At 33.9% G+C, this 21,786-nt stretch overlaps 1 protein-coding gene across 2 annotated transcripts; it reads left to right on the forward strand.

Annotated features, from left to right (window-relative positions):
• The first annotated feature begins 547 nt into the window (after positions 1 to 547).
• On the forward strand, positions 548 to 21,684 carry wde (Fibronectin-III type domain-containing protein windei). Of its 2 annotated transcripts, none has more exons than XM_075313916.1 (5): positions 548 to 815; positions 13,670 to 13,861; positions 13,925 to 17,258; positions 20,022 to 20,428; positions 20,497 to 21,684. In XM_075313916.1, exons 2-5 carry the CDS (start codon positions 13,711 to 13,713, stop codon positions 20,958 to 20,960), a joined length of 4,356 nt encoding a protein of 1,451 aa, XP_075170031.1. In that variant the 5' UTR covers positions 548 to 815; positions 13,670 to 13,710; the 3' UTR covers positions 20,961 to 21,684. The 2 variants fall into 2 exon arrangements, with proteins under 2 accessions (XP_075170031.1, XP_075170032.1); XM_075313917.1 differs by lacking the exon at positions 548 to 815 and adding an exon at positions 10,290 to 10,392.
• Positions 21,685 to 21,786: the final 102 nt, after the last annotated feature.

Consider the following 21,786-nt stretch of genomic DNA (forward strand, 5'->3'; position numbering starts at 1 on the left):
TTTTTGATGTACCTTTTCATGATGGTTGAAGTGACATTTACGAGTCTGTGGTAACGATGAGGTTGAAATGGAACTTTGAAATGCTGGCAGGGACACAGCGCAACTATCTTATTATAATTTATTTAAATAAAAACGAAACTTAAGTGCTGAAAGCATATTTATTACGCTTAAAATTGTGAAAGGTATATTGGTGAACACATTTCGAGTTTCCAAATGGAATAAAGTGATCGTTTTTCAGACGCTTGGCGTTTCAAAACCCTGTCAGCATTTCAAAGTTCCATTTCATCCTCATCGCTACCACAGACTCGTAAGTGACACTGCAACAATCGCCAACTGTGATGGGGAAGCGTATGAAAAAGTATGAAATGTACATGAAGTATTTTGCCATCACTATTTGTGTTTATTGGGTACCCATCTCTTAGCATAATCATTACCTGATTGTTTTACAATGTAAAAATCTGAATGTTTTATTTACTGAAAACAACTAGGTGGCATCAATGTTTGACTGTCATTTATAATACTTACTTAACACAGCTTCATATTGTTTGTGGTTGATTGCGGCACGCGTATGATTAGCGGAAAGTGGTAGTCTGAATTTATGTCGCGATTTCGTTCATTTCTCAATTCTCGCAAATAGTTACAATTAAGTAAATAATTATTCTTTGAACTTTACGTTTTATTGATATTGGACAATATATAAATAAAGTGAACTTAGTTCCAAAACTATAATTAAAACAAAAAATTTTAAACACATTGCAATATTTTTGAATTACAAATTATAAATAAAATTCAATAAAAAATAAACAAAATCATAGGTAAGTTTTTAAAATTTCTATTGTATGAATTTTAAATACTTTGCGCAAATCAAAAATTTGAAAAAAACCCAAACAAGAATCCACATAAAACAGGCCCTGTTCTTGTTTCCATAATGCCGCAGGGTTGCCAATATCTATGGATGCAAAATTTATTTTTGGGAATAAACGTATGATTGAAGTTTATAGTTTTATTTAATAGTACATGATAATTATCCATCCATATCTACATAGGGAAATATATTTTTGTATTCCTATAATTTTCCTGTTGCCCATATATTCCAATGAGTTCAGGACCGTTTAGATTTGGGGTAAATGAAAATCTTGCATCACTAATGGCAAATTGCACATATTCTCGAAATTGATTGCAAAATATCACCAAAATATTCCCAATTAAAACGTTGATTGAAGTTGAAAACTTTTTCAATTAAAAATTTACTTAATATAATACATTTTTTAATCAAACTAGAAACATGAAATCAATGATTGAAAATTGTAAATTTTCAACTACAGAAATAAATTGGTAAAATTAACTTTTAATCAAACTCGAGTAAGACAGTTAAAAAATTGTGGATATTTTTTTTCAAAATTCTTAATTAAACATTTTTTTGGAACTATAAATTTTGAATCAAACTAAGAAGAATAAAAAAGGTTATAGAAAGTTATTGAAATATAGTACAGCGATTCAAAAAAGTTTCGTTTTTAATTAAAAAATTACTTGAATTTTGCAATCGACATCAGTTGAATCAATTAAAAAATTAATTGAAATTTGCTAATGAAATCAATTAATTTTTTAATGAAGTATTTTTTGATTCTCATTTAAAACTTTGATTGATACTATCATTTCCGTGATTGAAGACATTTAAATTAAAAAATTAATTGGATCAATTTTGTGATCGAATCTGAAAATTTTTTTGTGTATTAAGGACACTCTCATAGCTTTTGTGCCCTATGTCCCTCACAATATTATGAATTAGCAATAACTTTGGAATTTCACTATCATTTGGATGAAAATACAAAGAGGAAAAAAGTAGTGTAATACCAAGGCAACATATTTTTTGAGAAACGAATACGTCTTAAGTCAAATATAGAGTCGGACAGGACTAGATGGTATGGAAATTCACATTTGTACTGATATTCCCGTGAGGATATACCAACATTTCCATGACAACTTAAGCGACGGAAGCCATAAAAACGTGTTGAGTGAGTGCCTCGGTTGATGTCGGGAAAATCGTAGCATATATGTTAGCTATAGAGGCAGCCCGTTATTCAGTCCACATTGTAAACATCTCTCTTATGAGCGCTGCCCGATTATATGTTTAGATCAATGTTAGCCGAGATCGGACGCCGTTTTACATTGGAATGAAACGTCTTAAAGAAACTAAGAAACATTCAGAAATATTGCCAGCATTACTGAGAGGGGAGAATCCGCTGCTGAAAAACTTTTTTGTTTAGTCGAAACTAGAATTAAACCCATGACCATCGACTGAATTGTTTAAATGGGACTCACCAGTTTGTATTTCTTTTACGTCTACCCTTCTTACGTCTCGGATTTAAAGAAGTTACTTCTCTATCAGTGGGATAGTAATATATCCAATACATGCACCGCCCGTGTCGTAGCATTGGAATCGTCCAAGCTTTTTTAATTGGAAAGTACTGTATTGCACACATTTCTAGATGTCACGATGAATACATGGGAAACAAGGGATAACTAAAAGCTTTAAGAGACCAAGGCTGAACAAATATTTTGAATTTTTTGTAAGTTTGCTGTTGTATTCCCATCGTCCACATACTAAACGATTGAGTGGTGAATAGTCGCGAAATGTGTCCAGTTCGTCACTCACCTTACAGTTGGTGCCATTCATAAGATGCCAATGTTATTTTATTACTTTTGCAGAAGTCATTCAAATTTTGAAAGAAAAGTAAACGTATAATGACGTACTTTTTAATAAAAATATCAATTGTTCTAGGGGACCTTAATTATAAATTGAATGCATTTATTAACTGAAATTTGAAGTAATGAGAACTTGTACGCCTACGTTGCCTTCTAAAGTGTGTTTTTGTTTTTATATATTTTATTTTATTATTACAATGAAATTGTACTACAAATTGTTTTTAAACTTTCCTTTTATAATGGTATTATGTATGTGTTTATCTGCATTTTATGCATTATAATACAATTATTTGCAAAACTCATAATGTGCAAGGTTATAATCCAAAGTAACCATTCAGTAAATTTTTTGAGATTAAATTAGTAAAAAACAACAGCATGAAAAATTCATGATTATCACAGTGAAGCACGAACTTCGAGCCTACCTTAATTGCCAATATATTGTTGAAGTTAAGTACTAAAAAATAGCTGCCTGCATAAGCAAAAACCTTTTTGAAAACCGGGGGAGAAAGAAAACTGTAGATGCAAATTCTACTATAAGGTTGATACTATGTTCGATTTTACCCGTTAAGACCGGTATGCACCTCTAGCGAAAAATTTCATTCCCATAAGAAATGCATTGCTATTTATGCTAACGAAATTTTCGGTAGCGTTCAATTTCGTAAGCTGGTACGCACCTCTAATGAAAATAACAGGGTTGTCAAAAGCATATTTTGGCAGCAAACATTTAATTTATTACAATCATTGTGTGCGTAAAAGTTTTAAAAGGTCTGTAAATAACAAACAATTTATTTGAGGAATATTTGGAACATATATTAACAATTTTTAAAAGCGATTAGCTGGTTTAAAATTTGTATACACAGCCCTGTTTTTTTGTTGTAGACTTAAATAAATTTTTGCTACCGAAAATTTCGCTAGAGGTGCATACCGGCCTTTAATACCAAAAATAAAACTATAAGAGAAAAATACAATTATAACGTTTTTGGGTACATATTTCAAAACTAATTATGAAAGAAAAGTAAATGCGAAAAAATTACTGTCTTAGCGTGTTAATGCGAACTTTTACCATAAGAAAAAATTCTGTTATCGTTTATTTTATCTATCAATAAATACTCCATGGGCTCGGTTTGATTAAATAAATATTTAATTTTTTTTTATTGGTGTCTTCTTCAATCTTCTTCATGTTACTATTTTAATATCAGCTTAAAACCGTATGTCGACTAAACTACAACATTTACATTTCAACTGTCATTTGCCTTATAAAAAGGGATTTCAAATCCACTTTTAGTAGATTTCGAGCCTAATGTGAATGAGCTATTCGACTGCAAGACGGTTAGATGAACGATTGTTTCGGAACAACACAACAACATCCTCTTCAACATCCTCAACTTGCTGAGAAACTATCAAGCAATTATCAGAATGATTTCGTTTTTACCAATTATCAGAATAAATTTTGTATATATTTTTCCTCTGTTGGTTAAGTCTACATATGTTTTTAAGCTGAAATTAAATGGGAGCCGTTGATAATGGATATTAGAAACTCGAAAAAAGGGTTTGTTCCTTATATTCGAATGTTTTAATAGCAATAATTGCTATTAAAAAAAATACAATATTCTTATATGTGTTTGTTTCTTATGTGAGATATGCTTATATCCGTTCCCTTTTGTAATGCGAATATTATATATGTTTATTATTTATCAATAATATTTTCGTTGTTTATCTTTAATTTCCAAATTTCTTGTATTCAGTGGTGTTCATCTGGGCATTTGGAGATTTAAAAAAATCCCATTGGGATTTCATTAAATCGTTGCAGGGCAACCCTTTTATTCAAAAAGTGTACGAAATGTGACAGCACTCATTGCTATACGTTTCGCTATCGAAAAATTTTTAAAGCAATTTATTTTTTTTATAGATTGATTTTTGTTAAAAAAAAAATATTATTTTATAAATATTTCCCTTCTTTTTGTATTATGCTCATAACCTCAAATGCTAACTTCAATTTATTAGGCGAGTTTGATGAGGAAGCCATTTTGTTTTACAAATTATTTCTTGTCACACCACAGCGCTGAATTCCCTACCCATATGCCCCTTTGTCTGAATTTTATGAATTTCGGAAAAAATCAATATGGCTGCCACGGTCGATTTTTCTCATGTGTTTGCAAAAAGACAGGGGTTTTTAACAGATTTTTTTCAAAAAAAAATTCGCATAAAGTCAAATCATGTGTGTATACCAAAGAAGATGTTTTTTCGTAAATCAATTCTGTACTTTTCTTCTAGTATTCGTTGTCGACCTAATCTTTGTATCTGGGGTATAGCAAATACATATATACGACCGCTTAGTTGTATGTGTCAGCAGTTTTTTTCCATTGCCTTCTTCTCTTCTGTTTTCGCTCTTTGTATCTCTCTTTCCCAAGATTACTTTGACGATAGGGGCTTAAATTTTTGTTTTGGATAGAATCGGACTATATATTTTGTTTATATATAGTGTCACAGAGTCTTATATATTATTGTTATGTTACGACACTTTTGTATATTTTTAGTTATGTTACGTTGTAGGTATATAAAATATTTTACGTTACTCTCTTGGGGAGACATTTCACTAGATAATATAAATACATTATGTTTTTGTTTTAATGTCCGATATTTCCTAACCTATACATTATATAAAGTTTATACATAATACATATTTACTTTTTCTTCCTCTAACGCCCTGCATCAGTTTTCATATTTCTATTTGCCTCTCTTTCTCTCACTTGCAATCGGTATGAATAAACTTGTAACGTTCAACAGACTGATGATGTGTCGTTGTTATTTTTTTTTGTTTGTTTGCTTCATTTTCCCCCGATATTATATAGTGCAAATTCTCTATATCTGACTATTTCGACTTAAAAATATGTTTATATACCACTTAGGCCTATTTCAACCATTCTTATAAAAGAGCAGTTAACCTCTTCTTAAGTTCATAACTAATAGGTACACTATAAAAAATAGCAAATATATTTAATAAAAACATATATTTTATTAGGTACTTTAAAATTATCACTTTTCATTAGAAGAATTTATCTACTCAGGCAAAAATTTTTTGCAATGCCTTTCACTTTTCATGTACATATCTCCCCCCTTATTTTTTTAATGTATACATACACATGAACTCGTGTTAGTTGTTGTTCTTCTTCGTCTGGTAGCGTCATTTTTGTTCACTGTATAACCTTTTAGCGAAGTCGCTGTGTGGTATATAGACAATCTTATGATTTTATTTAGGGAATCTTATTATTTTGTCGTTAAAATCGTTAGATTTTAATTTTGACAAATTTGGACTAAATATGTTGAGAATATTTTGGTTAGGTTATGTTTACATGTATTCATGCATAAAACTCTATGTTCACTTAACAGAATGCTTAGGCTACTATTGTACAGTAGGTATTTTGCATTGTTGTTAGATATGTATAAATATGATTTAACAAAAGTGCGAAGTTTTTATATTGATTATATTAAAGTTAACAAAATATAGAAAAAAAATTTGGCGAAAATTAAAAGAAAAAAAGAAACAAAGTGAGAGGGACCACAAATGCTCTTTAAAGAGTGCAAAGAAAATGAGAGAGGAGAGACTAGCGATTGACTCTTTGTTGTATAGAGACGACTTTTTGAATAACACGTATACACACCTAAAAAGTATACTCGATGTTAAAAATAAAAAGACAAAATGTTTTTTGCGCTAAACGAAAACCGTTCTCAAAATGTTTGTACGCAGTATATTGATATTAATGAGTATGCATTGAACTCTACTGAAAAAACGTAACGTATTTTGAACATGGTTGTATCTCTATAGCACCTCAGTATAATCTACATTTGTACAAATTTAATAGACGACGGCTTGGTAGTTTTCCCATTTGTCAGGAAAAAAAATTAACTATTGAATTTATTATAAAGAGAGAAATTGCTTTAAATTCATTAATATATAAAAAATGATTTAATTCTGAATATGTTGCGTATACCAATATTTATTTATTCCAGAAATCGTAAAATAGGTAAAATAATTTTATAACATTTTAAAGATATCGATTATTCTTTCTGAAATGATGTATGTCCGATGCAGTAAGCATATACTGTACTTAAAGAGACTTGTAATAACAAGAGTATTCACATGTTCTTCTGTTCAAAATTATTAAAACACAATTCTCTTTGTTATTATATGCTAAAGCTAAACGATGAATTTTTATCCAATGGGCTTACATACACATACAAACTTAGGCCCACAAGTATTATATATCTATGTTTTACATCTCCAACGTGGAAAGTGATAAGCTTATAATAGCTAAGTTTGGCCATTTTAAACGATTTATTTTGAAAAAGTTTTTACCAACCACATTAATTGTTAAATTTTCAATATATTTCAATAATTTACCTTCATATGTCTTTTGAAATAATTTTTGGTCTTATCATATGTTTATATCTTAAACATAAAAGCAAAAGGCTTGCTGTCCCACCTTTACGTATTCGGTCTCTTCTACTCTGTTAAGCATACATGACTGTGTGACTGAATGTACGTGTTTGTAAGATGTGTGTGTTTGAATGAAAACTGGAATGTCTTTTACTCTTTTAAATAACATTTTTTAGGAGTAATTAATTTTTTCACTTAAATTTGTTAATACATATTTTATTTCAATTAAATAATACTAATTGAATTGAAGTTTCGGATTATCCCCTTCCATGTTTTGCCATGAAAGGTTGTGGTTATGTAAACATAAAACTTAACATACTGCTACCATAGAAGCTTTCACCATTTGGTTAAGAAGAACGATGTTGGGTACCTCCGGGAGCCTTGTACTTTGGTGGTGACTACTTTGGATTTATTGTGGAATTTGCAGATGGTAATGATGGTGATTGTCAAATAATAATAGTAATAATTCAATCATTATTTTACAAAGTCGTCTTTAAGAAAAACCTGTTCATGCATAAGTAACATCTATTGCTTGCAGTTTAATTAATCGAATTTTTTAATGGGTTGAAATGTGAACGCATTATCATGGGTGTAATACAATCTCCTTTGTAATGCTGGCAAATTTCCTAGCCATTTCGCCCTATAATATATACATATATATATGTGGCAAGCCATGCGAGCTTGGTCCATTACCATTCCTCATGAGATGGCATTATGAAATATGTAGGCGAAATTATTTCATAAGAAAAGCGGCGATACTTTACACAATTAGTGTATTAAGTTAACAATTTTTATTCTATATTCAATAAAGTGATAACATAAAAAAGTCTACTTTACTGGAAAAAGAACTATGTTAACTACTATTTTGTGTATGTACACAAGACCGACGGCTTTTATATTTCTTTTCTCAATCTGTATACCATCGTTCCATTACAGGGGTTTCTATATTCATATGCACGATAGGGGCATGAATGAGTGCCTTTATATATTTTTTAAACATTTTTGAGCCATCTAAAAATTTAAAGTAAAATAATATTCATAACAGTTTTGTGTAATTATTTTTGTATCTCTGTATCTTTGCCCCCCCTCAACCGGGCTCTCTTTATTATCACCTACCAGCTGGTATACATTCTATTAGTGTGTACATGTATTTGTGTGTATGTATCTAGATAGTGTTTTGGTCGTTTTGCTCTTTATATAAATGCACATCAAATTATATAGTTAAAAAATATTTAGGAATATTAAAAATAATTTAGATAAAATTTTTCTAGGATATAGTTAAAGATAATTTTATAAGATTTTTATTTTATTTTCAATAAGTCAATATTTTTTATAAAAAAATCATTAAATCTAATCTAGCTGCCTAATAAATTTTTCCTAAAATATCGAGATAAATTTTGATAATACATATGTAAGTATTAGATATTTTTTGTATTAGATATTTCTCTAAAGTATTAGATATTTCTCTAAAGTACTATTTTATTAATTTATAGTGGTATTACGTAGCATTGCATTGAAAGAAAACAACAAAAGAGCCAACTACACAAACCCGAAGAGCTTAATACGTCAACACTTACTCTCTTGCTCTCTCACATCCACTTAAGCGTATAACAAGTTTTGATGGCCTCAAATGGAAAAAAAATATTTTTCGTTTATTTATATCTTCGAGCAAAATTAAAATTTTATTTCTATTTGTATTAAATTGCTATGATTTTCCTGTAACTAGTTATAATCTAATAAGGATAATATTGCATATTCGCTAATTGACCGGTTATGGGTTAAATTGATTTTGAATTCTATACCTAAATAGGCCTACAATTTGAATAGGAATTCATATAGCCGGACTGCATTTGTGTTTCCAGTAAAAACTAGCTTATAAAGTAGCCTAAATTAGCTTAATATACATAGCACACTGACCGCCTTGGTCTGCCTTCGTCAGTGTTTTAACATACAGCCAATGGTTTGGTATCTTAACATTTCATGCTTTGCTCATCAGTGTAGATGTTGTGTTTGCAAGTTTTATTTAAATTTTTTTCACGAAAAGTGCCTTTTTTATAAAACTAATGAATGCAACTCTCACATGTGTATTCCTATATATTCTTTTTAATTTGTTTGAATTTTCAAAACGGCCCTAAAGACATTTGATAAGGTATCTAAGATACATACCCTCTAATTTCATTTAGATCCCCCTTCCAGCTGCTAATTATTTTCCTATCAATTTTCAATAATTTTTCTAAACGAAAAATCTTGCAATAATATTGTTAGATATATTATGATTGCCTCTTACAAACCTCCTTTTGTGTATGTATCCCATGGATATACACCCATGGCTTTGTGTTGCCTTCACATCTGGCTTCTCTCTACAATGGCAACACTTCTTCAAGCACATTTCAATTGTTTGAAATGGATGCGGAAAACCGGTAATATATACAATATATTTTGAAATAAAATGCCAACAAATCGATCCACTAGATTTGAGGCGTTGTATTACATAACAATGTCCCCTTCTTTGGCCCTATTAAATGTAAAAATTCACTATCTCCCAGTATATAATTTCACTCTTTGCTGTTTTCAGCCCTCGGGACTCACCTTTCATACTAAAGTTCCCCTAAAAATAATTTAGGTTGGACACTACTTAGGTAATACCGCCCGCAGTACCCCCTCCCCTTTCAAAACCAAGCGATAAAGAATTATCTTTCCGTCACGTTTGTGTGCCCTACCCATCGTGCATCAAATGTTGCTTGCTCTTATTTGTGTGTGTGTGTGTGTGTCTATGCCAATCTTTTGTTGTCGAGTCTTCATCGGAAATTTTTATAAGCAAAAGTCCTAAAACCCTTGGATATTTTCGGGTTCCAGGCTTATTGTAAAAACTGTAAAGGCTTATTCTTTCTAAATAACTATGAATTTGCAAAATCATAAAATTTCAATTTGAAAGCGGAAAAAAACAAGTTTTATCCATATAGGTCATAATACCCCTGGGGTTCCGGAATTAAGTCCATATTGACCCTACTTTTCCGAAATATCAAAAGTACAGCCTAACACCGAACTTTGAGCCGAACATATAATACACGAATACCGAAAGACAAGCAAGCGACGACTACTCACTTGTTTGGCTCTGTTGTTCAGTTCTCTGTTTCACGTGTTTACGAACGGTCGCTTTTTTGGTGCACATTTGCAAGATTATTTCTTTGCTAGAAAGATACAAAGAGTTATAATAAAAGCAAAATCGTTCCTCTTTTACAATTTCGGTAAGTTTTGTTTTTTCTATAAAAACCATATAATTTTTTTTAAATTTGGTTTTATGTAGGCCTATTTTGCTTTCCGCATATATTATCTCTTTCGCTCTCTTTAAATTGCTCGTATTTTTATTCTCCCCTCGAATCACCTCGCCCATTAACAGCAAACAATCACTCATTTAGTTATGTGCTTATATTGTTTGTATGTGTGTAAACATATGTGAGTAACCCTACGTAAATATATTGATGGTTCAGTTCAACGACGCCATTTTGTTTTCAATTGTTTGTAATATATTTAGTTTATATATGTAAATCATATTCATATTTTTATCGGTTCCGTTGTTTGCTTTATCGTTAATAAAACAACAACCTGGGTTGTACGTTTTTATGAATAGGGTTCCGAACTAATTTCATATGGACCATATAGGACTTTTCAATATATGTATATACTTCGATCCCTGGATGTAATTTACATAATAGCCCATTCACATTAGCCTCGAAATCAACTTAACATAGATTTGAAATCCCGTTTTTATAAGGCAAACGACTGTTGAAATCTAGTTAAAGTGGATTTCGCAAGTGTAATGTGCATGAGGTATAATAACCCGCTTATATATTGTGTAGGGTTTGCATTATAATTCTCATGATTTGGTTGGTTAGCATACAATTTCTAGCTTTGCATTATATCAAGTTCAAGTTTTACCAACAATCAGATCCATTGAAGAATTCCATACATATAAGTCTTAATCTGTTTAATATAAAATTTGCAAACGAAAATGTTTGTTTTTGTTGGTCCATGTCAAATTTTCATTAGCTACGCTATTCGCTCCATTGTTTAGTAGTGTTGCAATTTACGAAAGTAACCGATTACCTTTTAGTCGAACTATCGTTAGAAATGTGAACATTTTTCACAAGGAAGATTATATTTCACCATATAGGTGACTACTAAAGTGTTTACTAAAAAAATAAATTTTTGTATTTAATTTTGCATTTTTACAATGCTGCCAGCAATCTGAGAAATGCTATCAGTTTAACGGGGAGAAAATACTTCAATGAAGCAAAAAGTTAAATGAAATGTAAACAACATTCTCGTATGTTCTTTATTTATGAGCAAAATATTTGGTTTAGGGGAAAAAATTGAAATTATTCAATTTTAAATAATTCAAGTCACCATCAATAGTATATGCAACTCTGCTTTTTGGGCAATCTCGCAGCACTCGTTTGTTGGCGGTGCTGAAAATGCCCTCAAAATACCCTACTGTGCTAGGGATAATTTTCATAACTTTTCTTCAAAAGAACCTACAAATTAATATTCCGGGCAAAATGCAAAAAAGTCTACGAATTTTTTTCATATTAAAGGCCAGTATTAAGTTGGCATTTCACGGTTACTTATCTTTAAAGTAATTGTTGTAACAGTTTATTGTGATTTTATCCATTTTTATGTTATACGCTTGGTACTTCAGCTTGAAGACAGGTAGGAATTGAAGCGGCTGCACTTCCCTGATCTTAATTGGGCTAAAACTACCCTAGTTTGCCATGGGAGGTCTCTTTCCTCTGGTGCTATGGGCGGTGGTCGGACTCCGAGAACAGGATTAACCTTGTAGCTTCTCACCGTTTCAGCTACAGTATCGTTATAAACTCTGTTCAAACCTGCTGGTACGCTGCTTGATCTAGAGCAGAGCTTCCCAAATGGGGGCGCGGCCCCTAGGGGACACCACGAGGTTCCAGGGGGGGGCAGCGTCATTTTTGGTTGAGCAGGTTTTGTATCATTAAATTTGTTAAAACAACACAAACATCAATTATACACTACAAAAATGCATACCATTCGTACATTTCGAAATGTTAATTTACAACCACAGTGAGAAAACGATAAAAGTTACACTTTATTTGCAACAGCTAAATTTCTTGCTAAAATATCAGAACCAGTACCCACTTTTTTATTCACACATTTTAAAAATTTTGAAACCATTTTCCTCACTTTTAGACATAAAGTCAAAATATCTGTCTTACCTTCATGTTGGAACTGATTTAAGGCGTACTTTAGCAGTAATAATAGCAAATATTAAAAATCTAGCTAATGAAAAGAACAATTGCCAAATTTCCCGCTAATTGATAAACTCTTTTATATTAATATTCATTAACATTGTTATTTTTAATAATTTAATTAATTTATATTTTTCTGTTAGTATTTATTTTTAGCTTTTGTTAGTATTTATTGCATTTTTCAATGTTACTTTTGTTTTTTAGTTGATTTTACAGAAAATAAACTTTTTGAATTATTGATTTGTATCATTCCTAAACATGTTATCGTAAAATTAGAAACAAAAATTTATATTTTTACCCTGCTTGCACAGATTTTTTTGTTAGCTAACAGCTAAAGTCGAACTTAATATCCATCTATAACGAAAAAAATCGGGACACTCTTAGGCTTCAAATCAATTTAAAAATTTAAGCTTACATGATTTAGTGGTAAGAAAATGTCGCCAAACAAAAATTTTGCTACTCGCGATTCCAAGATATTGGAATATGTGGAATGTATTTGATTTTCGTGTATAAATGTTAGTATTTCTACGTTTTTACCAATACATTTTTAAATAAATATTTTTAAATAACATTTTTGCAAATTTAAAAAATTCGAAAATCTACCTTTAAAGGTGAGTACTATGTTCGGCTTTTTCACCAAAACACTAAATTAAAAGTACAAATATATTTATGAAGACTATTATATTTTGATCGAGTCTTGCCAAATAATGGATGGAAAAGATCCAATTGTTTGCAAATAATTTTATATTTCTAAATTAATTAAAAAAAGTAACCGTGAAAACAAGCTGGTTTTCAGCTTGAAAAGTGAACATAGTACTCAGCTTAGAAATATTGATTTTCACCGTCAAACCTGTGCATTGTTTTGGACTCATAAGTAATCGATTGTATGTGTGAATAAAATAACCCGAATTCCCAGATCTGACATCACTAATGGCACATGCTGATGAAGAGCTCTATAAGTAACCATGTTCTGTTTTGATTACTTGTAATGAATAAGCGCAAGTAATCGTATTGGCCGGTTTGAGGTACTCGTATTAGACCGCTGGCGGCATACACATATTTATCAAAGCAGCTGTTTTGTGTTTGTGGTATGTTCAGTGAGAGAAAGAGGGCCAGACTTATTTCCCGCGTAGAGATATTTGAGCATTTTATTTATGTATTTATTTATCCTCAAAATAATACTTTAATTTTATAAAATATTAATAGTAAATATTTATGTATTTAAATTTCTATTGAATATTTTCAGATCAAATGAACGAAGGCTAAACACAAGTAGAAAAATACAAAATGATGGAAGTAAAACAAAATACGGCTGTTGATTTGAATGAATTATTGGCACCAGTCAAGACAACAACTGGATCAGATGAAGTTGATGATGTTGACATGACAGATTTAACAGAAGCGCCTGATCTTAATTGTGATGTATTAAAGTCAAATGGTAACTAGAAATGCAAGTAAATTTTTAAATTCCGTTATTATTAAATCGATATTTTTGTTGCAGAAAAATCCAATAATGGTTTAATCACAAATGGCGATGACACGCTCTCCCCATTAATTGATTTAGATTCTACTAATACTGCCGTAGCAACACCTGTTACCTCTGAACTTGAGGATGCATTATTGGCTGAAGACGATGTCCTGCCTAAACTGGATGACGTGAAAGTTCACAGTGTTACTTCCTCCGTTGTTGTGGATGATATTTTAGCCGACAAGGTTGAAACATCAAATTCAACAACAAGCTCCAATAATGTGCGAGATCCAGGTGATGACTTGGATACTCTGCTTTCCAAAATTAATGACATCGTCGAAGATTGCTTAGATAATGAAGTTCCTGAAAGCTCTGTAGCAAGTGTTCTAAACCAAGAAGACTCTACCAAAACGGAAAAAGAACATGAAGATGAAATTGTTAGGTTAGATGATAACCTAGCTGAGCAAAGCTCTATTGCTATTGATGCTACAGATCGAGAAGAAAAACAAATTGGAGAAATTGGTGTTGACAGTGCAATGGAGGACATTGAAAATAGTGTCAATGAACAGGTGTCAAGTTCTGATAGTCCTTTGTTAGATAAGATATCCGATGAGGAGGACCTAGGGAGTGAAGATAAAGATAAGAGGATAGAAGAATCTACTACGGAGGATATCACTGGGGATGGTATCACACAAGATGGAATTACAGATGATTTGCCAGGAGAATACATAGAGAGCAATGATGACAAAGCTAAAACAGAGGAAGATGTTTGCGGAGATAAAGTCGTAACGCAAGAAGAAATAAAAGAAGATGAAATCCTCAAAGAAGATGCATCTCAAGATGAAATCCCCAAAGAGGATACATCTAAAGATGATAGTCTCAAAGATGAATCTTTATGTATAGTGAATGATATTACAGAAAATCCAAACACAGAAAAATCTAGCACAACAGCCAGCGGTGCAGATAAGAAGGAATCGGTAACCGCCATGAATCTACCACTAGATGAAAATTGTAAAGAACCTAAGATTGAAGAAATGAATCAAGTCAAAGGCGCACCTAAGGCAGTGATCGAGAATAACGATCAACTAAATGAAGAAGAATTGTTGTTGGAAGAAGATAAAATAGATGATATGGAAATCTTGGAAGATGATAAATTGGACGAAGATGTGTTAATGGATGACATTGGTACACCAACGGATGCTAAGTCCGACAAACAAATTGAAGATCAAGAAGAGAAGCTATTGGAGGAGGAAAACGTGGGTGGTGACGAGAAGTCCAAAGCTGATGCACAAGAAGACAAACAAGAACCGACAATAAATGAGCGGGAACTTCAAGACTCTGAAGTAGAAGCTAATAGCGATGGAGGTGACCAGACTATAGAAGTAGAAAAACAAAATACAGCACAGAATAGCGAAGAGAAATCATCCATAAATGAGGATATAACAGAAAAGAATGATTCTGATGAAAAGGTTGCCAATGAGGACTCGGATGATGACATTGTCTTCTTTGTGGATAAGGCACCGGAATCGGAAAGTGCAAAGTCGCCAAAACCTGCAACGCAATCAACTACAATGTCAACGGAAGAAAAACCAGAGGAATCAGTTAAGGAGAGTAAAGAAAATAAGACCACCGATGATGATGACATTGTAATTCTTGACGATGACGAAGAATTGCAGGCGGAAAAGAAAACAATTCCAAGCTCAAACCAAAACGAGGCAACAGAATCGTCGAAAGCAGAAAGTCCCAATAATGACAAACCACTCCAAAAAGACGCTAATGTAGAAGAATCAACAAAGAAAATTGAAAGAAAACATTCAACAATAGACGTAGATAACTCAGATAATGCTCGAGATGAGTTTGTGGTTAACGACAAACCATCGACAACAGAAGTCCCCAAGAAGGTTGAGGAAACCGATGACAATAATAGCAACTGCAGCAGTAGTAGTAATCTTCTGTTAGAGGCTAAGCAAAGTGAAATTACCGGTGACGAACCAACACAGGAAGAGAACGAGAACGACAATGAGGAGGATGAAGATGATGCCGATGTCGAATTGATTGAAACTGAGTCCAAGGAAGCAGAAATGGCTTCTGACAAGGGTGATGAATCTTCAGATGTTGTACAACCAGCAAAACGACCACGATTGAGTGAAGACAGTGAAATGTCATCAAAAACAGATGAAACAGGCAAAAGTCGAAGAGCATCGGAAACCCTTGAGAAGAAATCGGATGAAAAAGATGATCAAAAATCCGAAATCGGTACACCATCTTCTCTCAAACGTTCCCATGATGATGTTATTGAACTGGAACTTGATGATAAGTCAAATGACTCGAATATGGAATCGGCCAATAAAAAAGCAAAAACGGAATCACCAAAAGATGAAAGCAAAGAGGAACTACACAAAGTCAAATCAAAAGAAGAGGAACAAGACTCCAAAACAGATGCTAAAAAAGACATTGTGAAAATAATACCATCCGAAGTACCAATTCCATTGTATCCACCACCGAATATCAAAAATTTGGGCAACCATGAATCCATTGCGTTGGGCTTTTTAAAAAAGTTCCGAAAATCATTTGATAAAATGACCAAAAACGATTTGGAAGAATTGGTTTTACAGAAAGTCGTGGAAGCCATTATTCATCGTAGTGAATTTGCAGAAATGCGGGAATTGATAGAAAAGCAAGAAAAAATAATATCATCACATCGAACGAAAATATCGGAATTATCCAAGCAATTCCGTGACCTAGAAATGGTGCACAATCGCGTTGTCAAAGATATTGAACAACGAAATTCTCAGTTTATAATGCCAGTGAAAATCACAAGAGCTGTTGGCCTGCAGGTTTATATTCCCCACAAGAAATCAGTTTTGGAGTCTACATCAACACAAAGTGGCACTCCCAGCACAATGCCTACTGTATCACCACAAAGGCCTATAAATTCACCACAAACTAATTTGACTTCACCTCAACGGCCATATCATTCGATACAGTCGTCAGATGTACGCAGCGCACCATCTAGTGCTGTGAACACATCAGCCATGACCTCTTCTGTGCAACGTCGTGGTTGTGCTCAGAAAGTAACACCAATCCGCCCTGTACCCAATGCCAGTTCTTCATCGGCACCAAATTCTGCTTCCAGCAATAACACGGCAAGTTCACAAGTATATCGAAATAATACTAATCAAAATCAGCAACAAATATCATCACAACCAAGAATTTTAAATAAAAATGCTACAACTGCCACCGGGGGTGCTGCATCAAGCAATATTTCTCCCCTGCAGAGACAGAGATTTATGCAAAATAATTCGGATTCGGCACAACGCCTGCAGCACCAACAAAATGTTAGACCAGTTGGTAACGCTATTTCCAAGTAAGTTTAAATATGTATTTGTTTTCAGAATTTTAATTTGGATTTGAAATTTCCCATGCACGTTCCAAAGAAGTCTCTGTTTGTCTAACTATGAGCATTTTAGAAATGTAGCTGCATCCAAAACAGCCGGTTAGGTAGAGTGGCTGCTGTGGCGGTTTCTGACACATCGAGACTAACTTCTCTATATACTCGATTCTATATGAAGCTCAATGATAAGCGACAATCTCTTTTTAGAAGCGGGAAATGTAGTTGTTGTTGTAACAGTTTTTTGCGATCTTATCCAATTTTTTTTATACGCTTTGGTACTTCAGCTTGTATCCAGATCAAGGAACTCTGCGGCTATGACTGGATGTTTCCTGAGTGACAAGGGCAAGGAGCCGTCGTCCTTTCAGTGCTTCTAGGAATTGTCAGTTCCTTTTCATTGATATTCAATGTTCGTATTATGCCTCGGTAGAGCCTATTCGTGAGATGTGCATTGATTTTAATTCAATCTAATCTATCTAATTGACACTAACTTAAGTATTGATGTGATAACGTTCAGAATTTTGGCATATTTGCATAACTAATACATTTTTATACCCTCCACCATAGGATGGGGGTATATTAACTTTGTCATTCCGTTTGTAACACATCGAAATATTGCTTTAAGACCCCATAAAGTATATATATTCTGGGTCGTGGTGAAATTCTGAGTCGATCTGAGCATCTGTGAAATCACATCTAACTTCCGAACGAAACAAGATATCGACTTGAAACTTGGCACAAGTAGTTGTTATTGATGTAGGTCGGATGGTATTGCAAATGGCCCATATCGGTCCACTTTTACGTATAGCCCCCATATAAACGGATCCCCAAATTTGGCTTGCGATTGCTCTAAGGGAAGCAACTTTCATCCGATACCACTGAAATTTGGTACGTGGTATATGGTCTCTAACAACATATAGCTCTATGGTCTCTAATTACATATAGCCCCATATAAACCGATCCCCCGATTTGGCTTGCGGAGACTCTAAGAGAATCAAATTTCATCCGATCCGGCTGAAATTTGGTACATGATGCTGGTATATGTTCTCTAATGACCATGCAAAAATTGGTCCACATCGGTCCATAATTATATATAGCCCCCATATAAACCGTTCCCCCGATTTGATCTCCGGAGCCTCTTGGAGGAGCAAAATTCATCCGATCCGGTTGAAATTTGCAACGTGGTGTTAGTATAAGGCCGCTAATAACCATGCCAAAATTGGACCATATCGGTCTATAGTTATATATAGGCGATCCCCAATCACACAAAAATTGGCAAGTGTTACCGCAACCCAAGTAATTCGATTGTGGATGACAGTCTTCAGTAGAAGTTTCTACGCAATCCATGGTGGAGGGTACATAAGCTTCGGCCTGGCCGAAGTATATAGTCTTCTAATGTAGCTTCTTATATCCCTGTAGCTGGTTACATACCCTCCATGGTCCGGATCATGATGTGTACGCTGTCCCTACGTTATGGGGACGAGGCCCTATTCAGTCCATTGTATACAGGCGAAAACGTGACGCGTGTAATGTGGCCCTAGGTTACAGATGAGATACACGTTAGGTACGCTGCTACGATAAGAACTCAGGAGGTACTGCTTTGACAACATGCAATTTTGCATAAAGGTGAACCAGGGGTGCCCTGCGGAGACTTCCTGTAGCACTTTTAAGGGCAGCGTTGTGGCAGGTCGGTATGCTATTCCACTGCGTTTCACTTGGGTAGTTAAAAGGGTTTCTTTAGCTGCACCCCAAGTCCTACCGGTAATCGACTTGAGGACATATTCTCGATGTCCTCGAGTAGTAGTATGGCATGGTTGACTTTGACCGTCGCGATTGCCTTCGCCACAAATCAATGCAAATCCATTTTTCCAGCATGAATGGCATCTGGAAAATTCTGCACAAGAATGGGGAGTAGTAGAATTTCAAGTGTGTTGGCTACTGACGAGAGAAGGGAAATCGGTCTTGCTCGAGTCTTTGGCTGGCTTCAGAAGTGGAATCAACCCACCCATTTTCCAGACATCGGGTATAATGAGCTTTAGATAGTTTCGCGTTGTTGATAGCATTGGTAACTTCGGCGGTGGTAACTTGTGGTGAATCGCTGGCTCAGAGGCCATGAATGCAACGAATGGCTCCAGTTTTCGCTCTATCCCTCTCGGGATGCTCGACAAATTATTAGCTGAAAAATCTCGCGCACCTCTTCGGACTGCTCCGCCGCCAAAGGTGACTGAAATCACATCATCCCTTGTAACGGTGTTTGAGAGGGCTCTCACTTACTAATCTCTAGATTTAGTTCCCTGATTTTAGGATCAGCAGGGTTAGCAGGACGGCATTTATAACGGTCGTCAGCCCAGCTTCTGCTGGGAAGTTGAACTCACTTGGGCAATTAGACCTATTATGAAATCGGAGGGTCGGTCAATAGTTAGAATTATGGGGAGGTGCTCAGATCCCAGTGACGATGAATAATTTTTGGACAGGAATAATGGACAAAAAAAAAGTTACAGGACTGGAATAGTGGACATGAAGTAACAGGACCGGAATAATTCGATTTGCCATATATTTGTTAGGAAAAAGGGAACTCGAAACCGGGTACAGTTATGGAAGAAATGAGCTTTAAGCTTTTCAACTTGTGCTGACAGTTTTTTCACTTGGCTTTAGCTTATCGCCAAACAGTTATATGCTCTCTGAATTGTAAGCTACATAACACATGCCCTAACATTTTGTTTGTTTTTTCTTTTTCAGCCCGCGTCTTGCTACACAACAAAAATTACCAACCCCTACAACTGCAGTAGCTCAGCGACGACCTGAGGCTACAACACCTACGGGAACCGGTAATAATGCATCTTTGGACAATTACATGAATACATTGAGTCAACTAACTGGTGGTAATACTGCAGTTAGCATTACCCCAGCCAAACCCAAAGAAAAGGCTGTTATCGATTTAACCGATGAAGATGAAATACCACCTGCGCCACAACAGAACAACAATGCACCCGTTAATCCTGGCCAAAGGCGGATTTTGCCTTCACCAAATAACAACATAAATGCAAACCAACAACAATATGGTAGGACCGCACCACCATTGACTCGTATACCATCCAGTAGCCAATTGGCTAATAACAATAAAACTCGTCAAATGGCTACCCAAGGTGAGATATTTGTATACATTAATATCAAAATTCAATATGCTAATCCTCGTCGTTGTATTTGTTTTTAGGTCAAAAGAGCGGATCATTTTCATCGACAATTAACACACCTGCTGGTACAAGTATTACACGAATTGTTGGTGCAAATGCTCAACAACGGGTTAAATATAGTCACCCGGCACCTTTGCCGGCCACACCACCGCAAGCTTTTAATCCATCATGGAAATTACCACCTCCCCGTCCAACTATACGCATTAGTAATTTGGATAATGGCATAGTGATTTCATGGACAATGGAAGAATCAATGGATCGCCATGCTGAATGTGTTAGTTATCAAATATATGCATACCAAGAGACCTCTGGTCCTCCTCTGGTGGACTCGTGGCGTCATGTTGGCGATGTTAAAGCTATGCTATTGCCTATGGCTGTAACGTTGACACAATTTCAGGAAGGTCAACGTTACTTTTTCGCCGTTCGGGCGGTCGATTGTCATCAGCGATATGGTCCTTTCAGTTTACCCAAAACTTGGAGTTAAGCCGTTTAAGTCGCCTTATTGCGTATTTATGACGAACCCTTTGCCCTATTGTGACAAGGGAATACAACAACTGTAAGAATTTTCACATGACTTTGTGTATTTTTGTTTTTCTTTTCTTGAGAATGTAATTAGCTATTTATTTCTTCATAAGCTATAGATTTATTTTCGCCTTAGCTTTGTAAGTAACAGTTAATTAACTATAGTCCTGATATGATCGCACACCCGAAACAAAATTCTAAGTGTATTCTATTTCGATTTTGTAATTTATACCAATTATTATTATTTTTCGTTTATTTATTCTTAGTTTTCAAGGCTTTCATTTGAATCCACCAACATATAGATTTCACAAATTGACAGTTTTTTTTGTATCTTTATGATATTTTATATTTTTAATTTGAAAGAATTAACAACTCTCGCAAATGGTATCAAAAACGTTAGGATACTCGTTTTCTGTGCTCTGAAGTAATTTTTATATAATTTAGAATTTATGTTTATATATAGAGGAATAAGTTTATTTTTAAGGAAGTTTGAAGTTATTGTTAAGAAGAGCAAGCTTCAGACATTTAAACATACATCATAGCTTCATTTGGGCTATATTCAAAATAAAATATATAAATAAGTAAATATATGCACTAAAATATGAATATGAAATCAATATGCTACATATATGCATAGAGAAAGAGAATGATATTAAAATAAATTCTTAATACTTTATGGACATAAACTCTTTTAATTCAAAAATTAAGGGAAAGTCAACAATAATGGGTTCATTACAGTTATACTCGCTTAATTGCCTCGCTGAAAATAGAAAAACTTTTGGGTTATA

Source organism: Haematobia irritans, chromosome 5, assembly GCF_050003625.1.
Source record: "Haematobia irritans isolate KBUSLIRL chromosome 5, ASM5000362v1, whole genome shotgun sequence".
Classification (NCBI taxonomy): domain Eukaryota; kingdom Metazoa; phylum Arthropoda; class Insecta; order Diptera; family Muscidae; genus Haematobia; species Haematobia irritans.

Excerpts from the sequence above, each read along its gene's own strand:
- wde (XM_075313916.1), top strand. The coding sequence starts at position 13,711 with ATGATGGAAGTAAAACAAAATACGGCTGTTGATTTGAATGAATTATTG. Across the intron at positions 13,862-13,924 it reads TGATGTATTAAAGTCAAATG|AAAAATCCAATAATGGTTTA; the intron begins GTAACTAGAAAT and ends TTTTTGTTGCAG. Across the intron at positions 17,259-20,021 it reads GTTGGTAACGCTATTTCCAA|CCCGCGTCTTGCTACACAAC; the intron begins GTAAGTTTAAAT and ends TTTCTTTTTCAG.